This window comes from Microcebus murinus, chromosome 7, assembly GCF_040939455.1.
Source record: "Microcebus murinus isolate Inina chromosome 7, M.murinus_Inina_mat1.0, whole genome shotgun sequence".
NCBI lineage: Eukaryota > Metazoa > Chordata > Mammalia > Primates > Cheirogaleidae > Microcebus > Microcebus murinus.
This window is the reverse complement of record NC_134110.1, coordinates 28,293,272-28,319,299: the sequence shown is the minus strand read 5'-3', so window position 1 is coordinate 28,319,299 and position 26,028 is coordinate 28,293,272. Positions and strand designations below refer to the sequence as shown.

Sequence of the window (26,028 nt, the reverse complement as noted above, 5' to 3'; positions counted from 1 at the left end):
ATAATCTACTGTCCAAATCAGGACTCTTATGGTATTGGGGGAGGTGCTAAACGGATGGAATACTGGGACACTAAACATAAAGTGGGGCACATGGTTATCCTTTCTCACTGAGAAAGTCATGTCTGAGCAAAAACTGGGCATCCAAGTAAAAGCTCTAAAACTGTATAGAAAGAGGAAAAAAAATGGGGAAAATGAGCAGCCTCCTCTTTGCCAAAATACTAATAATAGGGACAAGTGAAAAAATATGAGATAAAGAAATATTAATACCACTGCATTTGTGGGTGAGGGAGCTGATGTTACTAATACTCAAAACAGAAATGAGAAGGGAGAGTTCACCACAGTCTCTCTGCTAAGATACCAGAAGCAAAGACCCATCTGCTACGGGGACCAGAATGAAGCATGAGTTTTCCTAAGGGAAGATATTCAAAGGCCAAGTTACTCATCTAAGTATTTTTAACGAATGTGGATTAGAACTGATCTACAAATTACGGCTTATTTGGTGGGCCTTGCTTTTATACCATGCCTATGTCTCTGGTAAAAGAGCAACCCAGTAGACAAGAAAGACGAAGGAAGAGAACCACACCCCCTCACTTGCTCTGTTGTGGCCACAGAGCCATTGACCCCACCAAGAGCCTTTGCTCTGCTGACACAATATGCCTGGAACTTTTTTCTCTCAGATATCCATGTAGCTAACTCCTTCTTTCCTTCAGGTCTTCAATAAAATGCGCTGTTACAATGCAGCCTGCCTAGACTGTCATCTGACCTCATCCTCACTGGAACCTTTAGCACCTTCTACCACACTAATCAACTTATTTTTATCATTCACTATTTCCACTCACTAGAAGACTGACTCCATCAGGGAGTCGGAATAAAGCTTTGTCTTTTACTCACTGGCATATGCCAAATACACTGGGCCTGGCACATATTATACTACGTGCTCATTAAATATTTGTGGAATGAATGAATGAATAATAAGTGCCCAAAGAAAAATATCTCAAAGTAGACAGTATGGTTCTTATATCAACATGGAAAAATTACACAAAATAACAATCAAATTCTGTTATGATCCTACCATTTTTCCACTTGGGTGTGTGTAGAACAATGATTAAGAACATAGGCACTAGAGTCAGCTTCCCACTGTTTAGAACCTGGTTGTGCCTTTAATAAGCTGAGCAACCATTACCAAGTTACTTAATTTCTCAGTACCTTAATTATCTCATTTATAAAATGGGAATGATAGTAATTCCTATCTCAGAGGGCTTTTGTGAGAATTAAATGGGATAATATGTGTTTGTGTGCACATGTAGTGCTCGGAACAGTGCAAAACACACAGTATGTGCTAAGTAAGTTTTAGCTGTTATTATAAAGACGCATGGTTCTCTTTTAAAATGCCATTGGGCAAACCGCTACATTAAACACTACATGTACAACTTTTACCCTAAGAGGAAAAGCAAAACCCAATCACGATGAAATCAGAATGGCCAGAATTTTGATATAGAAGCTTTTTTCTGACAGTTCAATGATTCTAAACCTAGATTGCCCTACAAAAAAATATATACATTAATCACAGGATTTTAGCTCTGAAAGAGCCTTTAAAAAATCATCAAACCTAACACTATATATAACAGAATTTATTCATTCATTAAAATAATGAATTCATTAAAGTAATGACCATTTGTGCCAATTATCTGTCAGGCAGGAAAAAAAACCTGTCATCATCCTTGACTATGTTTACAGTCTAGTGGAATAGAGAAATCAAACTATTAAAATATATAATGACAAATCAGTAAATGCTGTGCAAGACCAGAAGAAAAAGATACAGGAGGAACATCAGAGAGAACCTGGTATAGACTGAGCGCTCACTTAAGCTGAGACCTAAAAGATAAGCAGGAGTTGGGTAGCCAAAGAATGCAGAGAAGATGGTTCCAGGAAGAGGCAATGAGAAGAAGAGTTTTGCGTGTCTAGGGCATTGAAAAGCCAAAATAACTGCACTGTTAATGAGCAAGAGGACAACGGCTCAAAGCTGGAGAAGGAAAGAAGAGACCAGATCAGGTGAGACTCTGCAGACCCTGTTAAGAATGTGGGGTTTTATCCAAGTCTAATGAGAAGACATTGAAGAGTTTTAAGCAGGAATGTAAGGAGATTTGTGTTTTTACAAAATCACTCTGGAAGATACATGAAGGATGAGCCAAGTGTGGAAATAGGAAGAGCAGACAGGAAAGAAGCTACTCCCATAGCCCAGAAAGACAAGAGGGTAACATGACCAGAGTGGACATAACAGAGAGGGAGAGAAATTGAGAAAATCAAGACATATTTTGGAGGTAGAATCATCAGAATAAAAAGATGGATTCATTAGGAGGCTGAGGAAAGAGGATTGCTTGAGGCCAGGAGTTCGAGACCAGCCTATGCAACACAGTGATACAAAAAATAAATTAGCTCGGTATGGTGAAGCATGCTTGTAGTCCCAGCTAGTTGGGAAGCTGAGGTGGGAGAATCACTTGAGCCCAGGAGTTGAAGGCTGCAGTGAGCTATGATCAGAACACTGTACTGGAGCCAACAGAGTGAGACCCTGTCTCTGGGGAAAAAAAAAAAAAATGGATTCATTATATATCAAAGGAAGTACCAAACAGGCACCTGGATATGTGAACCGCTGAGTGGATAGGGATACAATGTGTTTATTAAAATAGTGAGGGGGGGGCAGAAATTAACAGGCAAAGTATCAGATGCTTATGAAAAATACAAATGTAGATACCAAGAAGCAGATGCCCATAAAAATCTGAAACACAGAAAAGAAGATGGGCTGTACAAAGAGTTATTAACATACTAATACAGAATAAACATCACTTTAACCACAGGATCCAGAATTACACAAATACTGTTAATAGTATTAATATATTCAATCTCAATCTACTAATGAAAGAAACAGAAGAAATCAACATATCCCCCAACAACCAAATCTGACACCTCTTTTATCCTTCCCAGCCTTCCAAAACAATCAAATGAATAATGTACATACTCACATAATCACAGAACTCCCCCAAAAGAGTGTCTGCACTCAACAGTCTTGCAACCTCACACACTTTGAACATCTACATTTAATTTAATATTCTGAATTAAAACTGTCTTTAAGACCAGAAATCATGATATAGGTGAACACATGTTATAACAAGGTCCTTTTTATTTATTTTATTTTTTTTTTTGAGATAGAGTCTTGCTTTGTTGCCCAGGCTAGAGTGAGTGCCATGGCGTCAGCCTAGCTCATAGCAACCTCAAACTCCTGGGCTCAAGCAATCCTGCTGCCTCAGCCTCCCAAGTAGCTGGGACTACAGGCATGCGCCACCATGCCCGGCTAATTTTTTTCTATATATATTAGTTGGCCAATTAATTTCTATTTATAGTAGAGACGGGGTCTCGCTCTTGCTCAGGCTGGTTTCAAACTCCTGACCTCGAGCGAACCACCAGCCTTGGCCTCCCAGAGTGCTAGGATAACAGGCTTGAGCCACCACGCCCAGCCAAGGACCTTTTTAAATACTTTAAAATATAATCTTCCTTGGATAAAATCTAAGGTAGATTCTTTATACCGAATTCAATAGTACAATAAACTTTGTTATAGAAAAGACTTCAGAGTGTTTTAAGGATACCTTAAAGGTTTCAGTTCTAAGTATAAAAATATAGTTCTACTCTATTATTTTTAGCTTGTACTGATATTTTTTGTCTCAAATTGGGACACTGCTATGTTTTTTTGAGGTTAATGTGACTGATAAAATCAAATCTGTGGTTTAGAATGTCTAACTGCAGATAGAGATTTGTATATTCTTTGGATTTGAGCTCTTTGCTTTGTCTTTATCTACAAGTTGTAACTTTTGTACTTGAAAATAACCAATTCAGCCAATTTTTATACATCAACATCTTTGTCCTTATCACATAAGAAAAATTAACCAACATAAAAACAGAAGGTTTCCTGCCTTCCTGTCCTGGTACAAGAGTAAAACGAGGAGGTAGAAAGGAAGTTTACTGAGACAGCTGTGTCCTAGGTGACAGTGGGAGCAGTGTGCTCAGCCCAGAGAAGGGCACAGGATAACTTTCTGTACTGTCAGAACCTCCTTTTGAGCCATCTAAAAGCAAGACCATTCATCCCAGGAGATGGCTTGCTTCACCAGGCTCTGCAAATGAAACAGATTTTGATCCTTGATGCTGTCCCTATTTTTCCATCTTCTATACTTTAGAGGTTTGTTCTCTCTCACCCAACCCCCACCTCTATCATAATCCATATTTCAGTTAAAAATAGCTCTAATTTGCTATGACAGCTAGCAAATGCAATTGAAAAATAAGTTGCTTCTATCAATCATTTTGGAGTAAGCAAAACCACTACAATCTCTCTTTTCTTCCAAAGTCCACATTTCTAAGGTCACTATGAATAAAAAGAAATTTAGTAGCTGATAATTTAATATCCCATTGCTACTGGATTTGTAGATCTGAATCTAGCTTAGACCTCGTGAGGGAAATCAGAGATCCTTATTATCAAGGATCAATGCTAACAGAGAGCTATCAGACAATGGAAGTGATATTAAGTAAGCAAATCCCAGCAAGTCTAGGAAAAGACAAAAATTTTCAGAAAGTATAGAAGTCTTTGCCTCTGAGTACTCATTACTGGTCATGCTCATTTATACTATACAGGCCTAATGCTGAGAAATTGCAATTTTAAAAAGTTCCCATACCTAATGTGCTTTGAAATTGACAATTTCAAATTTAACTTGGCAAAATTCTTACTCTGAAAATCTAATTTTGTAATAGTGACAAGTGTTTTGTTCAGATACCATGTTACTAAAACAATTCTAATATCATGTTTTATAAATGTTCAAAAGCCTAGAGAAGGATTAATAAAAGACAATGACAAGTAGATAAATGAAAATCAATTTAATGGTAAAACTGTAGTTTGGTGCTAGCATATCAATATCCTGATGGTACTGAAATTTTTACCCTAAAAATTAAACTGAATCAGTCTATACTACCACTTACAAAACTACAGTTTTTTTACCTAATATAAGTGCCTCCTTTTAAAAGTTCTTCCTAAGTGGATTAACATGACATTTAAGTATATTTGAAATAACAATATTTTCATTAAATCTTTCATTAAGAACTTTACCTCCTAAGTTAAACATTCTCTACTACTTTGAGCAAAATAGCTAAATTGATTTGGTTTTGGTCATGCAGAAATTATATAGCATTTTTAACTTCGAAATATGCTTCCAAATACTATCTTGAATGTTAGAATGAAAATGCTACATTTTATATTTAGTTTTACTTGAATAAAAACCCTAACAACATTAAAGTGCAAAATTGTTTATTCACAGTATTCCTGATCCTTAGTGAGAAGGCCACCTCACAATAATACGAAGTTTCAAATTAGATATACAATCTTTACAGTGAGTAAGGAAAACTAATTTTCAAAATTAAAAAAAATCTGTTACTCTTATTTCCTATAGCCCCAATTAAACTTCCATATCACAGGATACAGGTGCCTTGACTAAAAGAAAAATTAAAACTTTTAAGAGACATGGGACAGAGCCATTAAAAAGACAGTTTAACTCACTTAAAATGCATTTCCATAAAAATGTTTTTACTTACTATATGAAAAACTAATTGGTTATATGCAATAGTTGCAAACCCATACCATATCAAATTCTGTTTTTCCTCAAATTTAATTGTAAATCTATTTGTAAATCTTTTGAAATAAATTCTGAAAAATTCTTATCTACTATTCTTATCTATTTAATGCAAAAGCATAAATTTACATAAAATAAAAACTGAACAGATTTTTAAGTTATTTATACCTTTAGCCCAACACATTGGAAATGGACTACAGCCGCTTTTCTCCATACAGATGGCACCTGCTGGTTTCAGGGCCTCTTGGCCTGCCAGTTCCAACAACATACACCCAATCCTATAAAGATCAAGCCAGGAGTCCGCACACAAAGTCCCAGTTCATCGCTCCGATAGTACTTGCTTCGATCCACAAGTAAGACTAAGCTTCCCCTGTGTGCTCCTTTTTTCAGAGCTTGAAGCAAAATTTGGGAGGTGTTCTTTCTGTAATATTTTCCAGCAGCTTGAAGAATGCCTCTCAGTTACAGAATCTTCTCATGCTTCCGCAATCTGAAACACAGACCATCCTGGCCAGATTAAGCTACCGAACAGAATGAAACCAGCTAGTAATGTGACCCCGTGGGTCTGTGTTCCTAGATTCATTCAGGGAAGGAGAGAGAAAGGAAAGACAAGGAGGGAGAAGAGGGAGGAGAAAAAGAAGGCCAGTTGCCAGTACCTTATTAATATGCTAATCTCCCCCTTCTGTTCAATTCATCCAGCAGACTTCTGTTTACAAAACTGACAGAGGATTCTAAAATTGAGTAAGCTGCAAATCAAGTCTGACCCAGATCATGTCTATAGATGGCTCCTCAAACCATTTTTGTTTTCAAAGTCATACCAACCTAATTCTGACTTTAAGGATTAAAATAATTACCTTTATGAAATAAGAATAATTTTGGGGGAAAAAGTCCTGATCAATATTAAAAACAGGTTAGTAAATAATTATGTCTGTAGGAACCCAAATATTTTTTCAGTAAAATATTTTTCCTGATTGATACTTTCATATTAAGGTTATAAATTTATAAAACTAGAAAACACAAAAACAATAATTTGAGGTAGCCAAATTCTTTAAAATTAGCTTAGGGAATATTGAGGGATCCAAGATGCATGATTTCTCTTCTTAGCTTCAAAATATAAGTGAGTAATAAATTCGTACTGAAAAAGTAGGACAGAAAAATATCTTTACAATCTGTATTAGCAACTTTTTTTAATACAAAGCTACTGGGTTTTTCCGTTCAAACTGTGAGATAGTCAAGGTCATCTAGAAAATTTAGCTATTTGAACACATTCCACTTTAGCAGTAAGATAGTAAGTAACTAGCCTCCTGGAGCCTTTATTCTTTGAGCATACATAATACAAACTGAAGCTCTATACAGTTGTAGCTTTCCTAATATATAGGTAATTTTGTTAGTAGTACAATTCTATAAACTAATCCAAAATCAAATACCTTAAACTGTGAAAATGACTGAGGCTCTGTTCATTAATTCACTAACTTTTGAAAACAAGAGCCAAGGAGAACAAGGGGTATATTTGTGTACTGTGATGCCCCAGGATAGTGGTGTCATTTCTAACATGCTACTCTGGATAATGGTTTTGTCTCCAGGTTTACTTCCAGGCTACTAATAGCAGCCAGAATTCAAGTGACCTTTTCTATGCTCCAGTGAAAACACATCATTCACCACCATGAACTCTAACCCCAGGCAACACCTGGAAGAAAGGGGCTCCAGAAAAACACAGGCAAGCAAGCTAGAGAAAGAATAGAAGAAACAGGCAAATTGATCAATTAGAATGCATGAAAAATATCCCCAGTTTCTACCATTACCGAGGAGAGACCAGGACCATAAAGGATCACTGCCATGATGGGAATGATAAAAGCACATCCATAAGCACATATTATCTGACTCATTCCCATGAGAATGGCTTGGGGTTTAATCTGAACCATCAACTAACAGATTGTACAAATAATCCAAGCAAACCCTGAGTCCATCTTGGAGTTATGACTCTCAAAAGTTTAAAAATACAAGCTATTATTTACTACATGACTAGTAGAGACTAGTCACCTTCTATATTCTATATACTAAATACTGACTACATCTAATTTTCACATCTAAGCAAACTTAGTACTATCACAACTCCTTTATTTTACTTTATTTTGGAGACAGAGTCTCACTTTGTTGCCCAGGCTAGAGTGAGTGCCATGGTGTCAGCCTAACTCACATCAACCTCAAACTCCTGGGCTCAAGCAATCCTTCTGCCTCAGCCTTCCAAATAGTTGGGACTACAGGCATGCACCACCATGCCCAGCTAATTTTTTCTGTATATTTTTAGTTGGCCAATGAATTTCTTTCTATTTTTATTAGAGACGGGGGTCTCGTTCTTGCTCAGGCTGGTTTTGAACTCCTAACCTTGAGCAATCCTCCCGCCTCAGACTCCCAGAGTGCTAGGATTACAGGCATGAGCCACCATGCCCAGCCTATCACACCTCCTTTAAAACATTAACTGCCATGTAAGTTGTATTTAATTCATGCTAGTTTTGAGCCCAGGGTCTCATGAAGCATATGTGACTCACACACGTCTCTTCATCTCAGGAGCTGCATGAACTATTTTTCAAGTTGCATATAACTTATGCACAGAAAACAATAAAAAATAACAAATTTTTCATTAAATTAGAAAGGATCATTTTGTTTTTGAAGTTTTTATTCTATTTTAGTAATAAAATACTGTGGCTCCAAGAAAAATAATTTTTTCTAGTGTGGCAATGTGTTAAAGATAAGAACACTAAGACTAAAGGACAGGGTCCTATGACTAGGAAGAGGCGCAGGAATCACCAAGCCCAAGTGCTCATCTATGATGCCAGGGTCTTCAAACCATAGCACCAACCAGCTGAGCAGAAGGAAAGTGATGCAAGCAAGGGGTGGTAGTGGCTGGAGCTCATGCAGTTGCAGTGACAGAGGACAAATTTGGGAAAAGGGACTGTGGAGAATGACAGAGAGGGATGAGCCTAGCTTTTGACTTTAAAGTGGATGGGGCTTTTCTCTCCTACCCCTCCAACTAATTTATAACTTATTTCAATATCCAAATATCCTCATCGCCTGATGTATAACATTCTGAGAACATGGAAAGATAAGATATGAAAGATCATAAATTCCTACAAGCAAGAGACCAAGGCGACTAAGTAGAGTTCAGACTGAAGAAGCAGCTATGGAAAGGCTATGAACCAATCTAGGCCACTGAGAAGAAAGTGCTGAAGAGGATGAAGGTGACAATGCCAACAATAACCTGTACCTTTTATTAAGCAACTATAACTAGTTATATATAAAATAATTGCATTTAATCCATAACACAATCCCAATGAAGTAGCTATTTCCTTGTTTTCACAGAATAAGAAAATATAGTTCAGAGAAGTCAAGCAACTTGCCTAAGGTCAAAAGAGCTGAAAAATGATGTGAAGTACCAGCTAGTTTCGTGATATAATTATTTATTTTCTTCCTGTTAAATATTAAAGAAAAATTATGCTTTTAAATTCCTAAACCTGTGACATCATGAAAAGAACAGAAATAACCTATAGTTAATGGCAACATAATTAAAAAAAGTAAGCAGTCCTCTATGTTCTCTTATTTATAAAATTCTATATATTAATATAAAAACCACCATTCATTAAAAAGTTCTAGAATATTTAAATCAGATTCTTTTAGTATTAGCATAGTTAAAAGCAACTCTAGTAAGTCCTACTTAAAAAGTAAACTCTGGAACACATTCTAAGTGAAGTATCTCAAGAACAGAAAAACAAGCACCACGTGTACTCACCAGCAAATTGGTATTAACAGATCAACACCTAAGTGGACATATAGGAATAACATTTATCAGGTGTCGGGCAGGTGGGAGGGGGGAGGAGGGGATGGGTATATACAAACACAACGAGTAAGATGTGCAATGTTTGGGAGATGGACACGCTTGAAGCTCTGACTCGAGGGGGGAGGGGGAGTATAGGCAATATACGTAACTTTAACACTTGTATGCCCATAATACACTAAAATAAAATAAAAAGTAAACTCTTAATTTAAATTTGTAAGAAAGATATTACTGCATGTTTGTTGAGACCTAAAACTTTAGTCACCCATGACTTCTCTTTCTCTTGCTTCAATGCAATCTGTCAGCAAAACCCATTAACTTCACCTTCAAAATAAAGCCAAAATAGATGTTCTAGATGTCAATGACAACATGGCCTGCCTACATCCTGGGCACTGCTTCACCTCCAGATCTGTATTGCTCAATACATTTCCTGACTCCCCCCAGCCCAGGTTGCTTGAAGGCCTCCTACCTGGTGGTCTCTGACCCATCACCCTTCACTGATCCTTTCAAAACATCAATCTATTTTACTCCTCCACCCAAAACTCACCTACCTACATAGAATGGCCTGCAAGGAAGGCCCTGTGTGACATGGCTCTTCTCTGCCAACACCATTTTGGTCTCGGCCTCATCTCTTCACATCCCCTGATCTCCTCAACTCCAACCATGCTGCTTTTCTTGCAGTTCTCTGGCCGACTCAGGTACTCTACACGGCCTGTCCCTCTGAGTGGGGTGTTCTTGCCCCCAGTTATCCAGATGGTTTGCTCCCTTTCCCCTGCCAAGTCTTTGCTCAAATGTCGCCTACTTAAGGCCTATCCTGACGACCACATCTAAAATTGCATTGCCCATCCACTTACCCGCTTCATTTTTTCCCACAGCACCTACACCTTCTAAAATACCTCATGATTTATTTATACATTAAGTTTATTCTCTGGCTGCCTCCACTACAATGCAAGTTCTATAATAGGAGGGAATTTTCTGTTCTATACATATGCTAACATGTGTAGGCCATATTCCATCCAGCCTCCTATGACCTCGAGGTAATGAGAAGATGGCACACACAGAGAATTTCTGTTTTGAGGCCATGGCCACAGAGAAGGTATGTAGATGTTCTAGATGTCAGTGACAACATGGCCTGCCTACATCCTGGGCACTGCTTCACCTCCAGATCTTAGCACAGTACAGAGGCTTGATAAATACTTACTAAATACATTAAACAAGCATTATAAAAGCCTTACATTTTCAAAAATATGAGAATGGCAAAGAAAAACTGACATAAAGTCTAGGAATATCTTACAGACTGCCTCTCCCCACCCCACATAAAAAATGAATCACACAATTATACTCTAATACTATTAGAATTTCCACTGCAAATTTTAGTAGAGCAAAAATGAAAATAGTATGTGAGATTAGATAAAAATCATTAGGCTAGCAAACAATACTATGAATAAGATCAGTAAGCAGAAAAGGGAACTCCCAACCCCTTCAAATGATGTACAATTTTGTGCAATCCGGCTGACCTACAAAAACCTGGCTTTAAATGAGGAGGTCACTGGGAATGAACTATTAAGAAATAAGCAGCTTGTAAATGTCATCAAAAGTCGTTTACAAAAATACAGGTTTGACTTTCAAAGTATAGCTTTCTAGTATAGCTATCACGCTTTTATTTGTTTGCTTTCATTAAGGAATACCAATCATTAAGGCAGTATATCTTGGAAAAGTAAAGCACTGGTAAATGCTTTTTAGTCAGTCAAAAGAAGGAGTGTAAAAGAAAATATTATTCATATTATACATGTATATATCTAAATTTACCTTCTCTTACCTCTTTTATGTTTAATCAAGAGTTACAGACTTAAATAACTTCAACACTTTTACCATATGGTTCCTCCATAATATTACCCTAACTGTCAAATGTTAGGTATCCTGTACTGAGCTTACTTCTGTTAACTTCTGTTACTAATTATCACTTTTGTCATTGTGTCTGTTTCCACCACAAAAAGAAATGATTTTTCAAAAATTTTAGTCTATCACAAAAATAATACTTGGTAAAGATTAAAGAAACATTAGTTACAATAATGGATATAATCACCTTGTGAAGACAAACAGACAATAGGTCTCAAAATACAACCAATTCCAAAAAGTGACAGTATTGGTATTATTCACTTTCTTTGCAAAATTTTATAACAATTACAATACCTCCCTTCCGTTACTCTTGAGGAACTCTGGGGAAGCTGAGGCAGGCACTGAATTTGTAACTGGAAGATGCAGAGGTGCCCCAGTTCTACCTGTGAGACAAAGAGAGAATCATTTCACCATCCTGAACCACAGCTTCATCTGTGAAATGAGGACAGTAGCAATACCTATCACTTATTGAGTACTGACCATGTGCCAGCCACAAAACAGCATAATAGAAATATCAATAATAATGAAAATAATAACCATGATACTAAGTTAATGCTTACTATGTGCCAAACCTTGTTCCAAGCACTTTTTTTTTTTTTTTTTTTTGAGACAGAGTCTCATTTTGTTGCCCAGGCTAGAGTGAGTGCCATGGCATCAGCCTAGCTCAGAGTAACCTCAAACTCCTGGGCTCAAGCGATCCTACTGCCTCAGCCTTCCGAGTAGCTAGGACTACAGGCATGCGCCACCATGCCCGGCTAATTTTTTCTATATATATCAGTTGGCCAATTAATTTCTTTCTATTTATAGTAGAGACGGGGTCTCGCTCTTGCTCAGGCTGGTTTCGAACTCCTGACCTCGAAGCTATCTGCCCCCCTCGGCCTCCCAGAGTGCTAGGATTACAGGCATGAGCCGCCACACCCGGCCCCAAGCACTTTTAAAATACTGACTCATCTAGTTATATTTAACCACTTTGGTACGAGCGTCAACTATAGTCGACAGCCACAGATTAACGCACACAGCGACTTTAGCCCACAGCCGTGATATGAAGGCACACAGCCAAGCATCAACTTTAGCGTTAATAATAAAACTTCTACAACAGTACTCCAAATTGAGGCAATACAACCCTTGTACTGAATCAGAAAATCTCATGCATTTTAGAGAAAGACATTTTCCAACACCTTATAATAGTGATAAAACAAAAAGGAAAAATCCATTAAGAAGATGTATTGTATGCTCAAAAAATAAAAGCGTAGTACTAGATACTATTGTAAACAATGTAATGTTGGCCTGTGTAGCCCCATGCTTCGAAATTTATCACACCAAAGAATAAAATCTATCGTAATGTTCAAAAAACTTGCCTTATTTCTTTATGATATGAATGAAATAAAACTATAATTTTGAATTGACTTTTCTAATTTTTTCATTTATCAAAATAAAATTATGAACATTTAAAAATAACATGATAAAAACATGTATACATATATGTATATGTTACTTATTCTGATTTACGTTACAAGTAAAGCTGCCTATAAAGAAAGTAAAACAAGCTTTCAGTGCTTTAAAGCTTTCCTTATCACACAAGAGCAAAACAGATTCGTGGTCGATGCACAGTACAAACTATCATGCAGACTATGAGTGCCAGCTGTGGGCAAGGTTTCATGGCCGGTGAGCACTGTACCGAAGTGGTTAAAAAACAACTCCACGAGGTAGATACTATTACCCCAAGTTTACAAATGGGGAAACTGAATCAGAGAAAGGCTGTGTCACAAGGTCACAAAGCTCTTGAGTAGCAAAACTAGAAACCAAACTCAGGGAGTCTGGCTTCAGAGTCTGTGTTATTAATTTGCTGCAGTACTTTACACCTATTTTCTACTAATAATTCCAGCAACGTAGATGATAATACAATCCACATGTGACACATGAACTGAAGAACAGAGAAATTAAGTAACATACCTAACATTACAACTAACTGATCAGCGGCAGAGCTAGGATATGCAACAGGCACTCAAGCATCAGCCAGACCACACAGTTAGACTACTACATGTAATACTGCTATAAAGCTTTAGTACCCAACTCCTACAGCATGTTACAAACCAGGCCACAGAGCTCCATCACACCCCCCCACTCCCACCCCATCCATGGAAAAATTATCTTCCATGAATTCTATCCCTTGTGCCAAAAAGGTTGGTGACCAGTGCTAAAAGTTTCCACACCAGAGTCTGGAAACAGGCCCCATTTGGTCTATGAAGGATGAATTAATCACAGGGAAGACAAAAGGGACAAAGAATGGATGAGAAGAAACACAGCAAACAATACAGAATAGACAAATTGCTCTCATCCTCACACAACTCCCCAATTCACCAAATCCTGAGGCTTATAACATAGTTCCTCTAGTGTCAGCAATCCTGTCCCAGTACAAATTCAGATAAGAGCTATCACAGTGCCTGCTAGAGATATAGCTGGTACTTGAGATATGCATTAATATCACTAGTAAATAAATAAAACCACTGAATTAAGCAACATTGAAACATACTAAAGCTAAATTCCATATTTAGAAACTGTTGGGAGGTTAAGTGCCATAAAATATTAAGGCTCCTGAAATCCGTAAGGTGGTGTTGCATTCGATTTCCAAATGTAGTGGTAGAGACACAATGACGACAGCACAAGCAGCTCCACAAAATTTTCAACCTGTTCATATGTTATAAAACAGAGGGTTTGGCTTATTATTGACCATAGTAACATAAATATCAAAAGGCAATCACAGTTATTTTACAATAACATTGCCCAAAACAAGTACATAACTTTTGTTTTACTGTACATGCATATACACACATCCCACTTGTTTCATCATTTCATCACCATGAATCTTTTCACCCTGTCAGTCCAATTAATCCATAGTTTGATCACTCACCTTATTTAGCAAATAGCAACAGTATCAAACAACTGTGCCTTTCCAAGTTAGGTTAACTTCCCAAGCTAACTGAAGCAGAGAAAACCACTGACAAGTTTGTAAAGGCTCTGGGTTGCTCCAGAGAAAGCCAGCTTTGCAAACACACAAAGGACTGATGGTGTCAGGAGGACCCCTTGTGGTGAGCGTGAATTCCTTCTACAACCTGTATTTCTCAGCTATAAAAAGTTAAAAATCAACAATATACACTTTAAATTATCCCTCATTATGGCCTCAAAAAGCAAACCATTTCCACATTTTGACTCTATACTCTGTTTTTCAAGAAATAGCATCTAGTATGGATCCATCCCTTACTACAGTCACATTCCAAGCAACAGATATAATGAGACACCTTCTTTTCTTTCCAAACAGCTATATAGTGGCTGGCTTTCTTTATCAATTTCCTTACTCTATGCTTTTGGTTTGGTTTTGCTGGCATCGATGGATATTATTCCAGCTCACCAAGAAATGTATGGATTTTTTCCAGTTCTACCTGAAAATTTATATCATTACAAAATGTTAAAAAACAATCCTAACACCCATGATGATGCGTACTATTTTTTAAAAAACAGAAAAAATGTTGGTGAGGCTATACAGAAACTAAAATCCTTGTACATTACTGGTAGGAAAGGTACAATTACTTCAGAAAACAGTATGGAAGTTCCTCAAACAAGCAATACTAGAACTACCATGTGATTCAGCAATCCCACTTCTGGGTATATATACAAAAGAATAGATATTTGCATACCCATGTTTATAGCACCATCATTCACAATACCCCAAACATGGAACCAACCCAGGTGTCCATCCATAGATGAAGGGATAAACAAAATGTGGGATATGTGCACACATACATACAACAACAAAATATTATTAAGCCTTAAAAAAAGGAAATAAAAACAAATAACTAAAATTCCTAAAGGAACTATAAATACAGAAATCATAAATTTGGAAATTCTTTGTTCCTATCCTGTTTGCAATTATAAGAAACTTCCCCCCAAAACCTAATCCTCAGACAAGTTTTCCCAAATCGGTAAATAGCACTGGGCATGGTGGCATGTGCCTGTACTCCCAGCTACTTGGGAGGTAGAGGTAGGAGCATCATTTGAGCCCAGGAGTTCAAGGTTGTAGTATGCTATGACTGCACCTGTGTACCGGCAATGCACTTCAGCCTGAGCAACATAGCAAGACCTTATCTCTAAAACTGCACCTGTGTACCGGCAATGCACTTCAGCCTGAGCAACACAGTAAGACCTTCTCTCTAAAACTGCACCTGTGTACCGGCACTGCACTTCAGCCTGAGCAACATAGCAAGACCTTATCTCTAAAACTGCACCTGTATACCAGCACTGCACTTCAGCCTGAGCAACATAGTAAGACCTTATCTCTAAAAAATAAAAAAATGTTTAAGGTAAACAGCAACTCCATCCTCCTAGTAGCTAATGAAAACACACTGGCATCATTCTTGATTCCATTTTCTTAGAAACTCTATATCCAATCCATGAACAAATCATGTCAGTTCCACATTCTAATATATCTAGAATCCACCCACTTCTCACCAAGTGCATTGCTACCACCCTGGTAGGACACCTGACACATCCCTTCCTGAATGAAGTGGTCTAACCCTCCCTTCTTCCACACTGCCATGCCCCTATCTTTTGTCTCTTCTGAACACAACCACCAGAACAAGTCTCTTAAAACTTGGGTCATCTCTCTGCTCCAGATCTTCCAATGGCGTCCCATCTCACTCAGAATGAAAGTCCAGTTACAACAGCCTCTAAGAGATCTGAACCACCCATAGGAAATAGCACCTCCCCAACCTCCCTGCTAAACAGCCTCAAAGTTTTAAACAAATAATGTTTATCATGCCTACATTTTGCTAAGTCTCTGCTATAATACTGGTGAAATTTTCTGACCATCTGTTACAGACTTATTCCTATTTTCTGAATGTAAAGTTCACTTCTAAAAAAAAATCTCTCTCCCTCTCCCTCTCTCAAGATGTTTTCTTTTCTACTGGTTTTTGATAATTACTTGTACTTGCCATCCTCAAGCCAAATACTAACAGATAACATCTTCCTTGGGCAAAAAGTTTACCTTTCTTAGCAACATTATTCCCCTTCCCAAAATCATAGTGCTTAATTTGTTCAACATTTAAAATCAGTTACTTGTAAGACTAAAAACTGATGTTTCCCAGAGTTAAGACACAATTTTATGCAAATGAAGTTTCTCAACGTACAGTGTGACCTTAAACAAGGTAGCCTTATCTCCTTACATACTCTCTATAAAAAGGGCACAGCCTACACATAAGGAATTTTCTTTTTCTAAGAGTAAAAAAATCAGGCACCTAAGTGACACCCTGTAAAACTTGACAGTTCCATAAGGTACCTAATGCAGGGATGCCTGTCTAGCATCATTTCTCTTCATCTAGTAACAGAAAACAATGACACTGTCTCATTCCAGCAGTGGGTCACCATCACAGTGCACCTCTTCTCCTTACCACTACACATCCCCCACACCAACCTGCTACAGTACTGTAGTCCATTGACCTTAATAAATAGAGGAGGAACGGAAGAGCCTTCCCCAAGACAAGGTGATGAAACAGGCAGACAGAGAGGGTCTGTTAAATATCCTTTTTTTAAAATGTAAGAAACATTAGATTATTGAGTAGTTTGTGTGAGTATGTATGGTAGTGAAGAGAATACGTCCTTCAAAAAGTACTTGAGTATCTTTTTTTTTAAAATACACTCTCTCATTTTTCTACTTGGTTTTGTTGTTAATCATAGCAGGAGATGAAACTATTCTTCGATTTTTTTCATCTGATGTAATAACAGAAGCCAAAGATTTACATTTCTTAAAATAGCCCTAAATGTACTCTTGAACTTCTTACTGGGTTTGATATTCTAGTATGTAGGCTGTATTTATGTTATGTTTAGAATGACATGTTAATAAAGTATCCACTTCAAATAGGAAAAAAAAATGTAAGAAAACAGGCCAGGTGTGGTGGCTCACACCTGTAAAGGATTGCTTGAGACTCGGAGTTCAAGATCAGCATGGCCAACATAATGAGACCCCCACCTCTACAAAAAATGTTTTAATAAATTAGTCTGGTGTGGTGGTGCACACCTGTAGGTCTAGCTACTTGAGAGGCTGAGGCTGGGGAATTGTTTGAGACCAGGAGTTTGAAGTTACAGTGAGCTATGATGTGCCACTGCTCTCCAGCCTGGGTGACAAAGTGAGACCTTAGCTCAATCAATCAAACAATAGGAAAATAAACATGGTTCAATTTGTTTTTTAATTTATGCTCCACCTCTCTTTTTGTGCCATTCTGCATATACAATAGCAAGTGACAACATAACCTTTCCAAAGACATTTAATGGCAATTAAACTCAACATGTGGAGTACAACAGTAACACACATAATTCAACTAGAACTATGAACATAATATGAACAACTATCCCAAGTTCATGTAATTGCAGGCAATAACAACTGTACCATGACTATCATTTGGCCTACAGCAACTGGAAATGTCACCAATTATAAGACGCATACAAGCACTCTTTTAAGCCTTCGAAACCAGGGTTAAGTTAATGACAGATTCTCAGAGAAAAAATAAAGGGATATAGTGAGACAAAAAATGTACAGCAGAACAATTAGTCATCTCTTTTCTGTTCCCAAACACCAACTGCCAAGGAGGCTACCAATAGGTATTTACTGTGTGATCACCATACAAAAGGGCACCATAAACAGGTCTCATCTGGCTTACAGAAGGGCATATGCATTTAAGAAATAAAAAGCAACTCAGGGCAGCTCTATTATAATGATCCTCATTATATCACTGATTCTATTATTAGCACACTAATTATAGTATATCCTCAGACCACAAAATGATAAAGATCTCATCATTTAAAATTTGGCTTTTCTAAAGTCAAATAAAAAACTGACCTGTAAATGAAAATTATAACACACACAACTTTCTACTTTAATTTCCCTCCTACCCACTGTTGTGGCTTTTTGAGCAATGGTTCATTGGGGAAAATGCTAAATAGTTAGTGTAACAGACAGAAGGGGGGAGGAGACAGCAAAGATGTTTTCTATCTCTTTTAAAACTTTCTCCACTCTTGGATTAATAAAATGTGGTATATGTATACCATGGAGTACTATTCAGCTTTAAGAAACAATGGTGATATAGCACCTCTTGTATATTCCTAGATAAAGCTGAAACTCATTCTACCAAGTGACGTATCTCGAGAATGGAAAAATAATCACCACATGTACTCACCAGCAAATTGGTATTAACGGATCAACACTTAAGTGGACATATAGGAATAACATTTATCGGGTGTTGGGCGGGTGGGAGGAGGGAGGGCGGCATGGGCAATATACGTAACCTTAACATTTGTACCCCCATAATAAGCTGAAATAAAAAAATAAAATAAAATAAAATAACTTTCTCCACTCTTTTTGGGAACTGTCGCCTGGCCTGCATCGGGCAGGGAGAATGTCTTTTGTTCTTTGTGTTACAGGAGTTAACTCAGCCATCCCAGGCCGAAGCCAGCCTCCCAGGTGGGCCGAGGTTCAGCAGAGATGGGAAGATCAGAGATGGGACCACTAGAATCGTTAACAATAGCCTAGAACTAAAGGCTCTCCCTTTAAAAGCTCTGTATTTCTGCTTGTTTGGAAAAATTTGGATTTTTTTAGATGGTAGAGTCTACCATTTTCCTCTTCTGCCAGCAAAGTAATAAACTTCTCTTTCCATCTCCTCAAACCACTTGTTCTTGTTCTTCTGATGCAGCCTCAAGGACAAGTGCTGAGCTTTCAGTAACAACAGCTGTTTCACAGGACATCAACAAGTACCACAAAGTATAACAGTAACAAGCAACCCTCACGCATACTTTTCTTTTTTGGAGACAGGGTTTCACTCTACTGACCAGGCTAGAGTGCAGTGGTGTCATCATAACTCACTGTAACCTCAAACTCCTGGGCTCAAGCGATTCTCCCTCCTTGGCCTCCTGAGTAGCTACATATCACTATGTGTGGCTAATTTTTCTATTTTTTTGTAGAGATGAGGTCTTGATATGTACCTCAGGCTGGTCTCAAACTCCTGGTCTCAAGAGATCCTCCTACCTTGGCCTCCCAAAGTGCTAGTATTACAGGTGTCAGCCACTATGCCTGGCCCTCATGAGTTCTTTATGAAACTTAATTTGTAATCATAACTAAATCATAAGTTCAATGAAGCTTTTATTTATTGTGTACATTCTAAAATTATTTCTAGTATTTTAAAATATACTCTGGTTTCTCTTCAGATTGTATAAATCTTTTGCCTTTTACTAAAATATAATTGTACCCTATAGTTATAGCTCATTAAAAAAGAGCTAAAGATAATAATCTTATCAATATCAGAAATATATTAATTTAGAAAGCTCATACAACTATTTTTCTCCAGAGCTACAAGAGCTTGAACAACACAGAAGAATCGTAATACAATTTAACTTTTAAAACATTTCTATTTATAGCTAATTATATAACCTCTATAATATATGATCTCATTATACAAAGACAAATGTCATTATAAAGCCTTTAGGCCATGAATAAATCAGATTACATAAATCAACCAAAGACTCTAAGATTATATGTTTTCAGAAACAGTATATGCTGAAATTTATTTCACATAAACTTCCATGATACTTAATGCTGACAGGTTTTAATCCAACTGAAAAGAAAAATCAAGCTCAAATGAGTGAGTGTACATATAATATGTCTGCATATATTAAAAGTCACCTTTTTTTTCTTTTCGAATTTTTGTTTCTTGAACTATAATTTGCACACAGTAAAAATGTCAGTTTGATGAGTTCTGACAACCACATTCAGTTGTGTAGCCACCATAACAATGAAGACATACACTATTTCCATCACCCCATAAGTGTACTCATGCTCTTTTGCATTCAAATCTCTCCTCCCACCCTCAGCCCCAGGCAACCACTGATGTGATTTCTGTATAGATTTGCCTTTACCAAAATGTTACATAAATGAAATCATAGTTACATGGAGTTTTGTGTTTTCACTTGTTTGGAATACTACTTTAGGAATTCACCCATTTTGTCATCTGCCTCAGCAGTTTATTCCTTTTTATTGATGAATAGGGTTCCATTGTATAAGTATACCAAAATCTGTTTATCCATTTGCCAATTGATAGACATCTGAGTTGTCTCCAGTGATTATAAAGCTGCTATAAATATTGATATGTCTTTGTTTGGATGTATGTTTTTATTTCTCTCAGTTAAAGACCTAGAATTTCTAGGTTGGGTAAGTGTATGTTCCACCTTAAAAGAAACTGCCAAACTGGTTTGAAGTGATCACAACATTTTGCACTCCCACCAACAAAGTATGAGAGCTCTAACTGTTCCATATCCTTGTCACCTGGCACCGTCACCTTCTCTTTGGTTTTAACATCAGCTGTTTCGATAAAGTTGCAATGGCATCCCATGTGGTTGGTAATCTGCACTTCCTAATGACTGCTGATGCTGAGCATCTTTTTGTATGCTAACTGTTCAAATGTTTTGGCCATTTTTTAATTAAAATGTTTACTCAGACATCTATCCTTTTTAATAGCTTATCAAAGAAGAAACACTAAAAAGTTTGTGTATTTTGTTAAGCCACTTAGAATTTATGAATACTACACAAAAATATCTCCTTGCCACTTCAATTCACAATACACTGTCCCCCTAAAAAAAAAAAAAAATGATGTGCAAAGACAGGTAGAAAGAAAAACACCCAACCCCTCTTCTCCTTTTCTCTGAAGTTAGAATCCTACAGAAAGTTACCTGCCTACTTTTAGCTCAGGAAACTACAATTTTCCCTGTTTTTACAAATATTTGATAAAATCACATTATTCCCTCAATATTGAGCCAGGAACACAAATGACTGAGAATTACTTGCAATGCTTTACAGAAACAATGATAATGCATTTTAACATGGTTGATATATTTGAAAAGTGCAATACTGGAGGAGGAAAGGGTCACTGACAGGTCAGTAGGTGGCACTATTCTCCTCTGTTAAATATGATCCCCGCCTGTGTACTTACGGCTAAGTGTAAGGGCTAAGCTTTAATGTAAGGAATAGGAAGCCTTGATACTGTCCCACATGGAACCTTAGACTAATTTCTTAACTTCTCTAATCCCAGTTCTTATCAGTAAAATGGAAACAGTAATCTCTACCTTACTGAGTTGCTGTAAAGAATTAAATCAGATTCAAATTCACACAATGACACATAAACGACAGCTATTATAACTATTTCCTTCACCCATAATTCCTGAATCTCAAATGAACATAGGACCAGAAAGATGTGCTCTTCACAAAACTTTGAGGATGAAGTCAAAATTTCAGACAACAGGTAACATTACATGCAGTGGACCCTCTGAATTGAATGTAGGGCCCTGGCCATTATAATCCCAGGTGTTTACATTAAAAAGCACACTGGAATCTGTGAAGGCATTTATTAACATTCTGCCTCAGCATTTCAAACTGAACAACCTTTCTTTTCAAAGGAACCGATCCATTAGCTCTTGGTGTTTCAGTATCTCAATAGTGATGGCTTATTTTTCTCTGGGATTCTACAGCTATGCCATATAGATGAAAGTTGTGCTTATAAGCCTCAATGACATTTTTTCTATCTCCCCTGCTTGCTCTCTCCCCAGTTTAGCTAAATACATAGCAGCGTCTTAAAATTCCTGTTGTCATTTATCTTGTTCTTGCCTGAAAACTGAAGTGGTGCTACAGTACTCATTCCTGCACTGATGAATTAGCTTGGACAGTCAGATGCCAAGTTTACTAAGTTTCTGTGACAGATGTTCTATAGTGATTTTTCTGTGCATCAGTATATGAAACAAACAGTTTAAGATTATTACTTGGATTCAGATGTTCCTGACATACCCTATATTCAGGTTTTAGGACATTTAAGATGTACCATTCAGCCTATAATCCCAGCACTTTGGGAGGCCAAGCTGGGAGGACTGCTTGAGACCAAGAGTTTAAGACGAGATCAAGAGTTTAAGGCGAGACCAAGAATTCAAGACCAGCCCAAGCAACACAGACTGACCTCTTCTGTACCAAAAAAAAAAAAAGCCAAGCATAGTGGTGCACACCTGTCATCCCACCACCTAAGAAGGCAGAGGTAGAAGGAATATTTCAGCCCAGAAATTCAAAGCTGTATTGAGCTAAAGGACTGGGCCACTGACTGCACTTCAGACTGGGCAACAAAGTGAAACACTGTCTCTTAAAAAGAAAAAAAAAAATTTTTTTAATTTCATATTTCTTACATAAACCCTGTTTAAAGCTCTTCAGGGCACAGTCTGCAAGTTAATATGTACAATCCTGCAAGGAGCCACAACATAGGCTTTTCAAATAAACAAAAAGTAACTGCTCACTTACCCTCTCCATGCTTTTTCTTGCTTGGTTTTTTTTCAACCTAGAATGGCCCCTCCCTCAGCTAGAGTCTTTCTCTGACATGCTCCCCAAGGAAGAAATCACCTTTCCTCTGAACTCCCCCATCACAAAGTTTTCTCCAATCAGTATTTCCTACCTTGTTCCCACCTTATCTGCGCCAGTACCACAGGTTCTTCCACTCTGGTACCATTTATAGCAAGAGCAACCTCTCCAGAAAGAAGCAAGAAAAGGAAGGCTCCAGGAGGGATGTGCCTGGGGGTGAAGACAGAATGAATACACTTGATAGCATGGAAATGTTTATTGAGAGGCCTTACTTACAGAGCTTTTAGAGGGAGAACTCTTAGCCAGACTGAGAAAATTAAGCAAACAGGAGGAAAACAGCAATTTTAAGTCCAAGAAAACAGGAAAAACAAAGTTGAAAAAAATTTAATCATACTACATTAACTGGCTCAATAGTGAGCAATGTTTACATCATCAAAATCATTAAAAATCTAAATATAGATCTAATCAAAAACTAGTATAGAACTATATGGGTGGCCACATGCAGTAGCTCATGCATGTAATACCAGCACTTTTAGAGCACTGTTTGAGGCCAGGAGTTCAAGACCAGCCTGGGGGACATAGCAAGACCCTGTCTCTACAAAATAAATTTTAAAAAAATTAGCTGGGCATAGTGGCGTGCACCAGTTGTCCTAGCAACTCGCTGCTCAGGAGGCTGAGGCCCAGGATGGTGGCTCACACCTGTAATCCCACCACTTTTGCAAGGCTGAGGCAGGAGGATTGCTTGAGCCCAAGAAATTGAGACCAGCCTGGGAAACAATTGATACCCTATCTCTACAAAAAAAATTTTCAAAAAACTCAGCCAGGCATAATGGCATGCACCTGTAGTCCCAGCTACTGGAGAGGCTGAGGCAGAAGAACTGTTCAAGGAGTTCAAGACTGCAATGAGCTATGATCACACCATTGCACTCCAGCCTGGGCAAACAGAGCAAAACTCATTCTCTCAAAAAAAAAAGAAAAAGAAAAAATACCTCTGAACATATAGGTTCAAGAAACCCAAATTCCAGTTCTAGTTTTATTACTAACTGGTTTGGTCACTATAAGCAAGTTATCCGTTTCCTATTTACTTTCCTTGAAGACACTTACGAAAACAACTAAACTACACTTTGCTTAGCTTATGGATGGTATCAAACAACCAACTATATAGCCACACAATTTTTTATTACATTTGCTATTTCTAAGAAACGTGTCCAATCCTAAAAATAATGCAGCTACTATACCTCCAGGTAAAACTTCAAACTCTAAATGCAAAGTTTCCTTTATGATTTGACACTACAATTTCAAACAAATCAGTCCCATCAAGTTGACATTAAGAGCTCATCTGACAAAAAGTACTAGTAAACATTTTTTAAAGGCAAGGATTAAAGCCCACTAAGAAAATTTTAGATAAAAGAAAGCAAAAGAAAACAATTAAAGGTTTATCACTTCAACTATACAACCTAACCTTGGTGGTGGTGTTCATACAACCTAATTGTGGTGGTGGTATTTGGGAAAACCTCCTTCTCTTTGTGATTTATCAAGTCAGTATCTTTAAACTTAAGAATATCTGTGGTTATTTTTATTCATTTCAACAAAATCTTTCTGCATTGTGTGGCACTTTAGACTTTACAGATGACAGCAGTTCCATGGTAAAGAAAGCTGTGTGTGAGCATTCCAGAATGCCAAAAGGCACACCATCCTCCACAAACACACCCATGCTCTGCAAGAACCGTGGGGAGGCCCATTATACAGCACATGTAGCTCTAGTGAGCTGAAATTCAAACAGGTTAAACACTTGGAGACACTAACTGTTGGTGCTATTTGGAAGTCCATGGACACACCTCTGCGCTCACCTTACCTACAGTGCAGAAAATGGTGCTAATGTCCATCCTCCTTTCCCAGCATGTGTGACACTCCTTTCTCATAGCGATCCTACAAACTTCCTCACCCTTCTAAATATCCTGCACACCTAGCCTTCCTCTGTTTGACCTTTAAGTGCTCTCTAGGACATCCTTTCCTTTACACTAAGTATTTCTGAGGAAACTATCTTACCCTCCATAGCCTTAGCTATTTCTGAACTCCTGAGGAATACCAAATTTAAACTTTTAGCCCACAACTCTTGCTGAACTGCAAATCCATATATCTAACTGCATACTGGACCCTTCCACCAGAATACTACTATAGACTAGAGGTCAGCAAACTTACTCAGTAAAAGGGCAGATAGTAATTATTTTATCATCATGTAATTTGAAAAAAGTGTCAGCCTGGGCATTAGGAAATCTGACTTCTTAGTATTTAGAAAAAAAAATTATTACTTTTAGAGAAAAGAAAATCCAAACTCCTTAATATGAAAGGAGTTGATCAAGCCTAGTCTAACTCTCCAGTCGAGCATCTCTCACCATTGTCTATGAATCCTATACTCCAGCAAAACTTAACTATTTTCAAGTTTACAGAATAACCTGTACTTTTTCTCTCATACCACCCATCTGCTGCTCTCTCCATCTGGATCTTCTTCCCACTGCTAAACTGGATGCACACGTGGTGGGAGCCACCCCCTCTTCCTCCAGGTTAGATGCCTCTCTCCTGCACTCCCATGGCATTCTTCACTCAATATAGGTATTAATATTTACTCAGTGATTAAGTGACCGAGCCATGCATTGCACAAGGCATTGGATATGCACAGTAGTGAACAACAGACATGGCCCTGTCCCAAAGGAATCTTGTGGTGTAGCTTCCTGATTAACACACTTATTAGAGTGGATGTTAAATCTTGCCTTATCTGTCCATCTCTTCCTCCAACTAAACAGCAGGAGTCTAGGGACAATGATAGCCTCTTTCAGCTCTGCAGCCTCAGGGCATACACATGGGTAAATAATTTAAGCACTATTAAATAAAACCAAAGTGGGCCGGATGTGATAGCTCACGCCTGTAATCCTAGCACTCTGGGAGGCTGAGGCGGGTGGATCATTTGAGCTCAGGAGTTCAAGACCAGCCTGAGCACAAGTGAGACCCCGTCTCTATACTAAAAAAAGAAAGAGGCCGGGCGTGGTGGCTCACGCCTGTAATCCTAGCACTTGGGGAGGCCGAGGCGGGCGGATTGCTCAAGGTCAGGAGTTCGAAACCAGCCTGAGCGAGACCCCATCTCTAACAAAAATAGAAAGAAATTAATTGACCAACTAAAAATATATATACAAAAAAATTAGCCG

The 26,028-nt window shown here is 37.8% G+C and overlaps 1 protein-coding gene across 20 annotated transcripts in view; it reads right to left on the bottom strand.

The window, feature by feature from the left end:
- Window positions 1-26,028, bottom strand: part of PTK2 (protein tyrosine kinase 2) — a 271,799-nt gene that overhangs the window by 209,589 nt on the left and 36,182 nt on the right. For 7 of the 20 annotated variants that reach the window (XM_076004982.1, XM_076004975.1, XM_076004985.1 and 4 more), the window contains exons 2-3: window positions 11,689-11,777; window positions 5,835-6,153 (exon numbers count right to left, since the gene is read on the bottom strand). The exons of 6 other annotated variants lie outside the window; for them this stretch is intronic. In XM_076004982.1, coding sequence (XP_075861097.1) covers window positions 5,835-5,934 — 100 coding nt within the window. In that variant the 5' untranslated portion in view covers window positions 5,935-6,153; window positions 11,689-11,777. Of the gene's footprint in view, window positions 1-5,834; window positions 6,154-11,688; window positions 11,781-22,919; window positions 23,036-26,028 lie in introns of those variants that run through there. 7 more of the 20 variants (XM_076004986.1, XM_076004987.1, XM_076004989.1 and 4 more) reach the window with 3 other exon arrangements.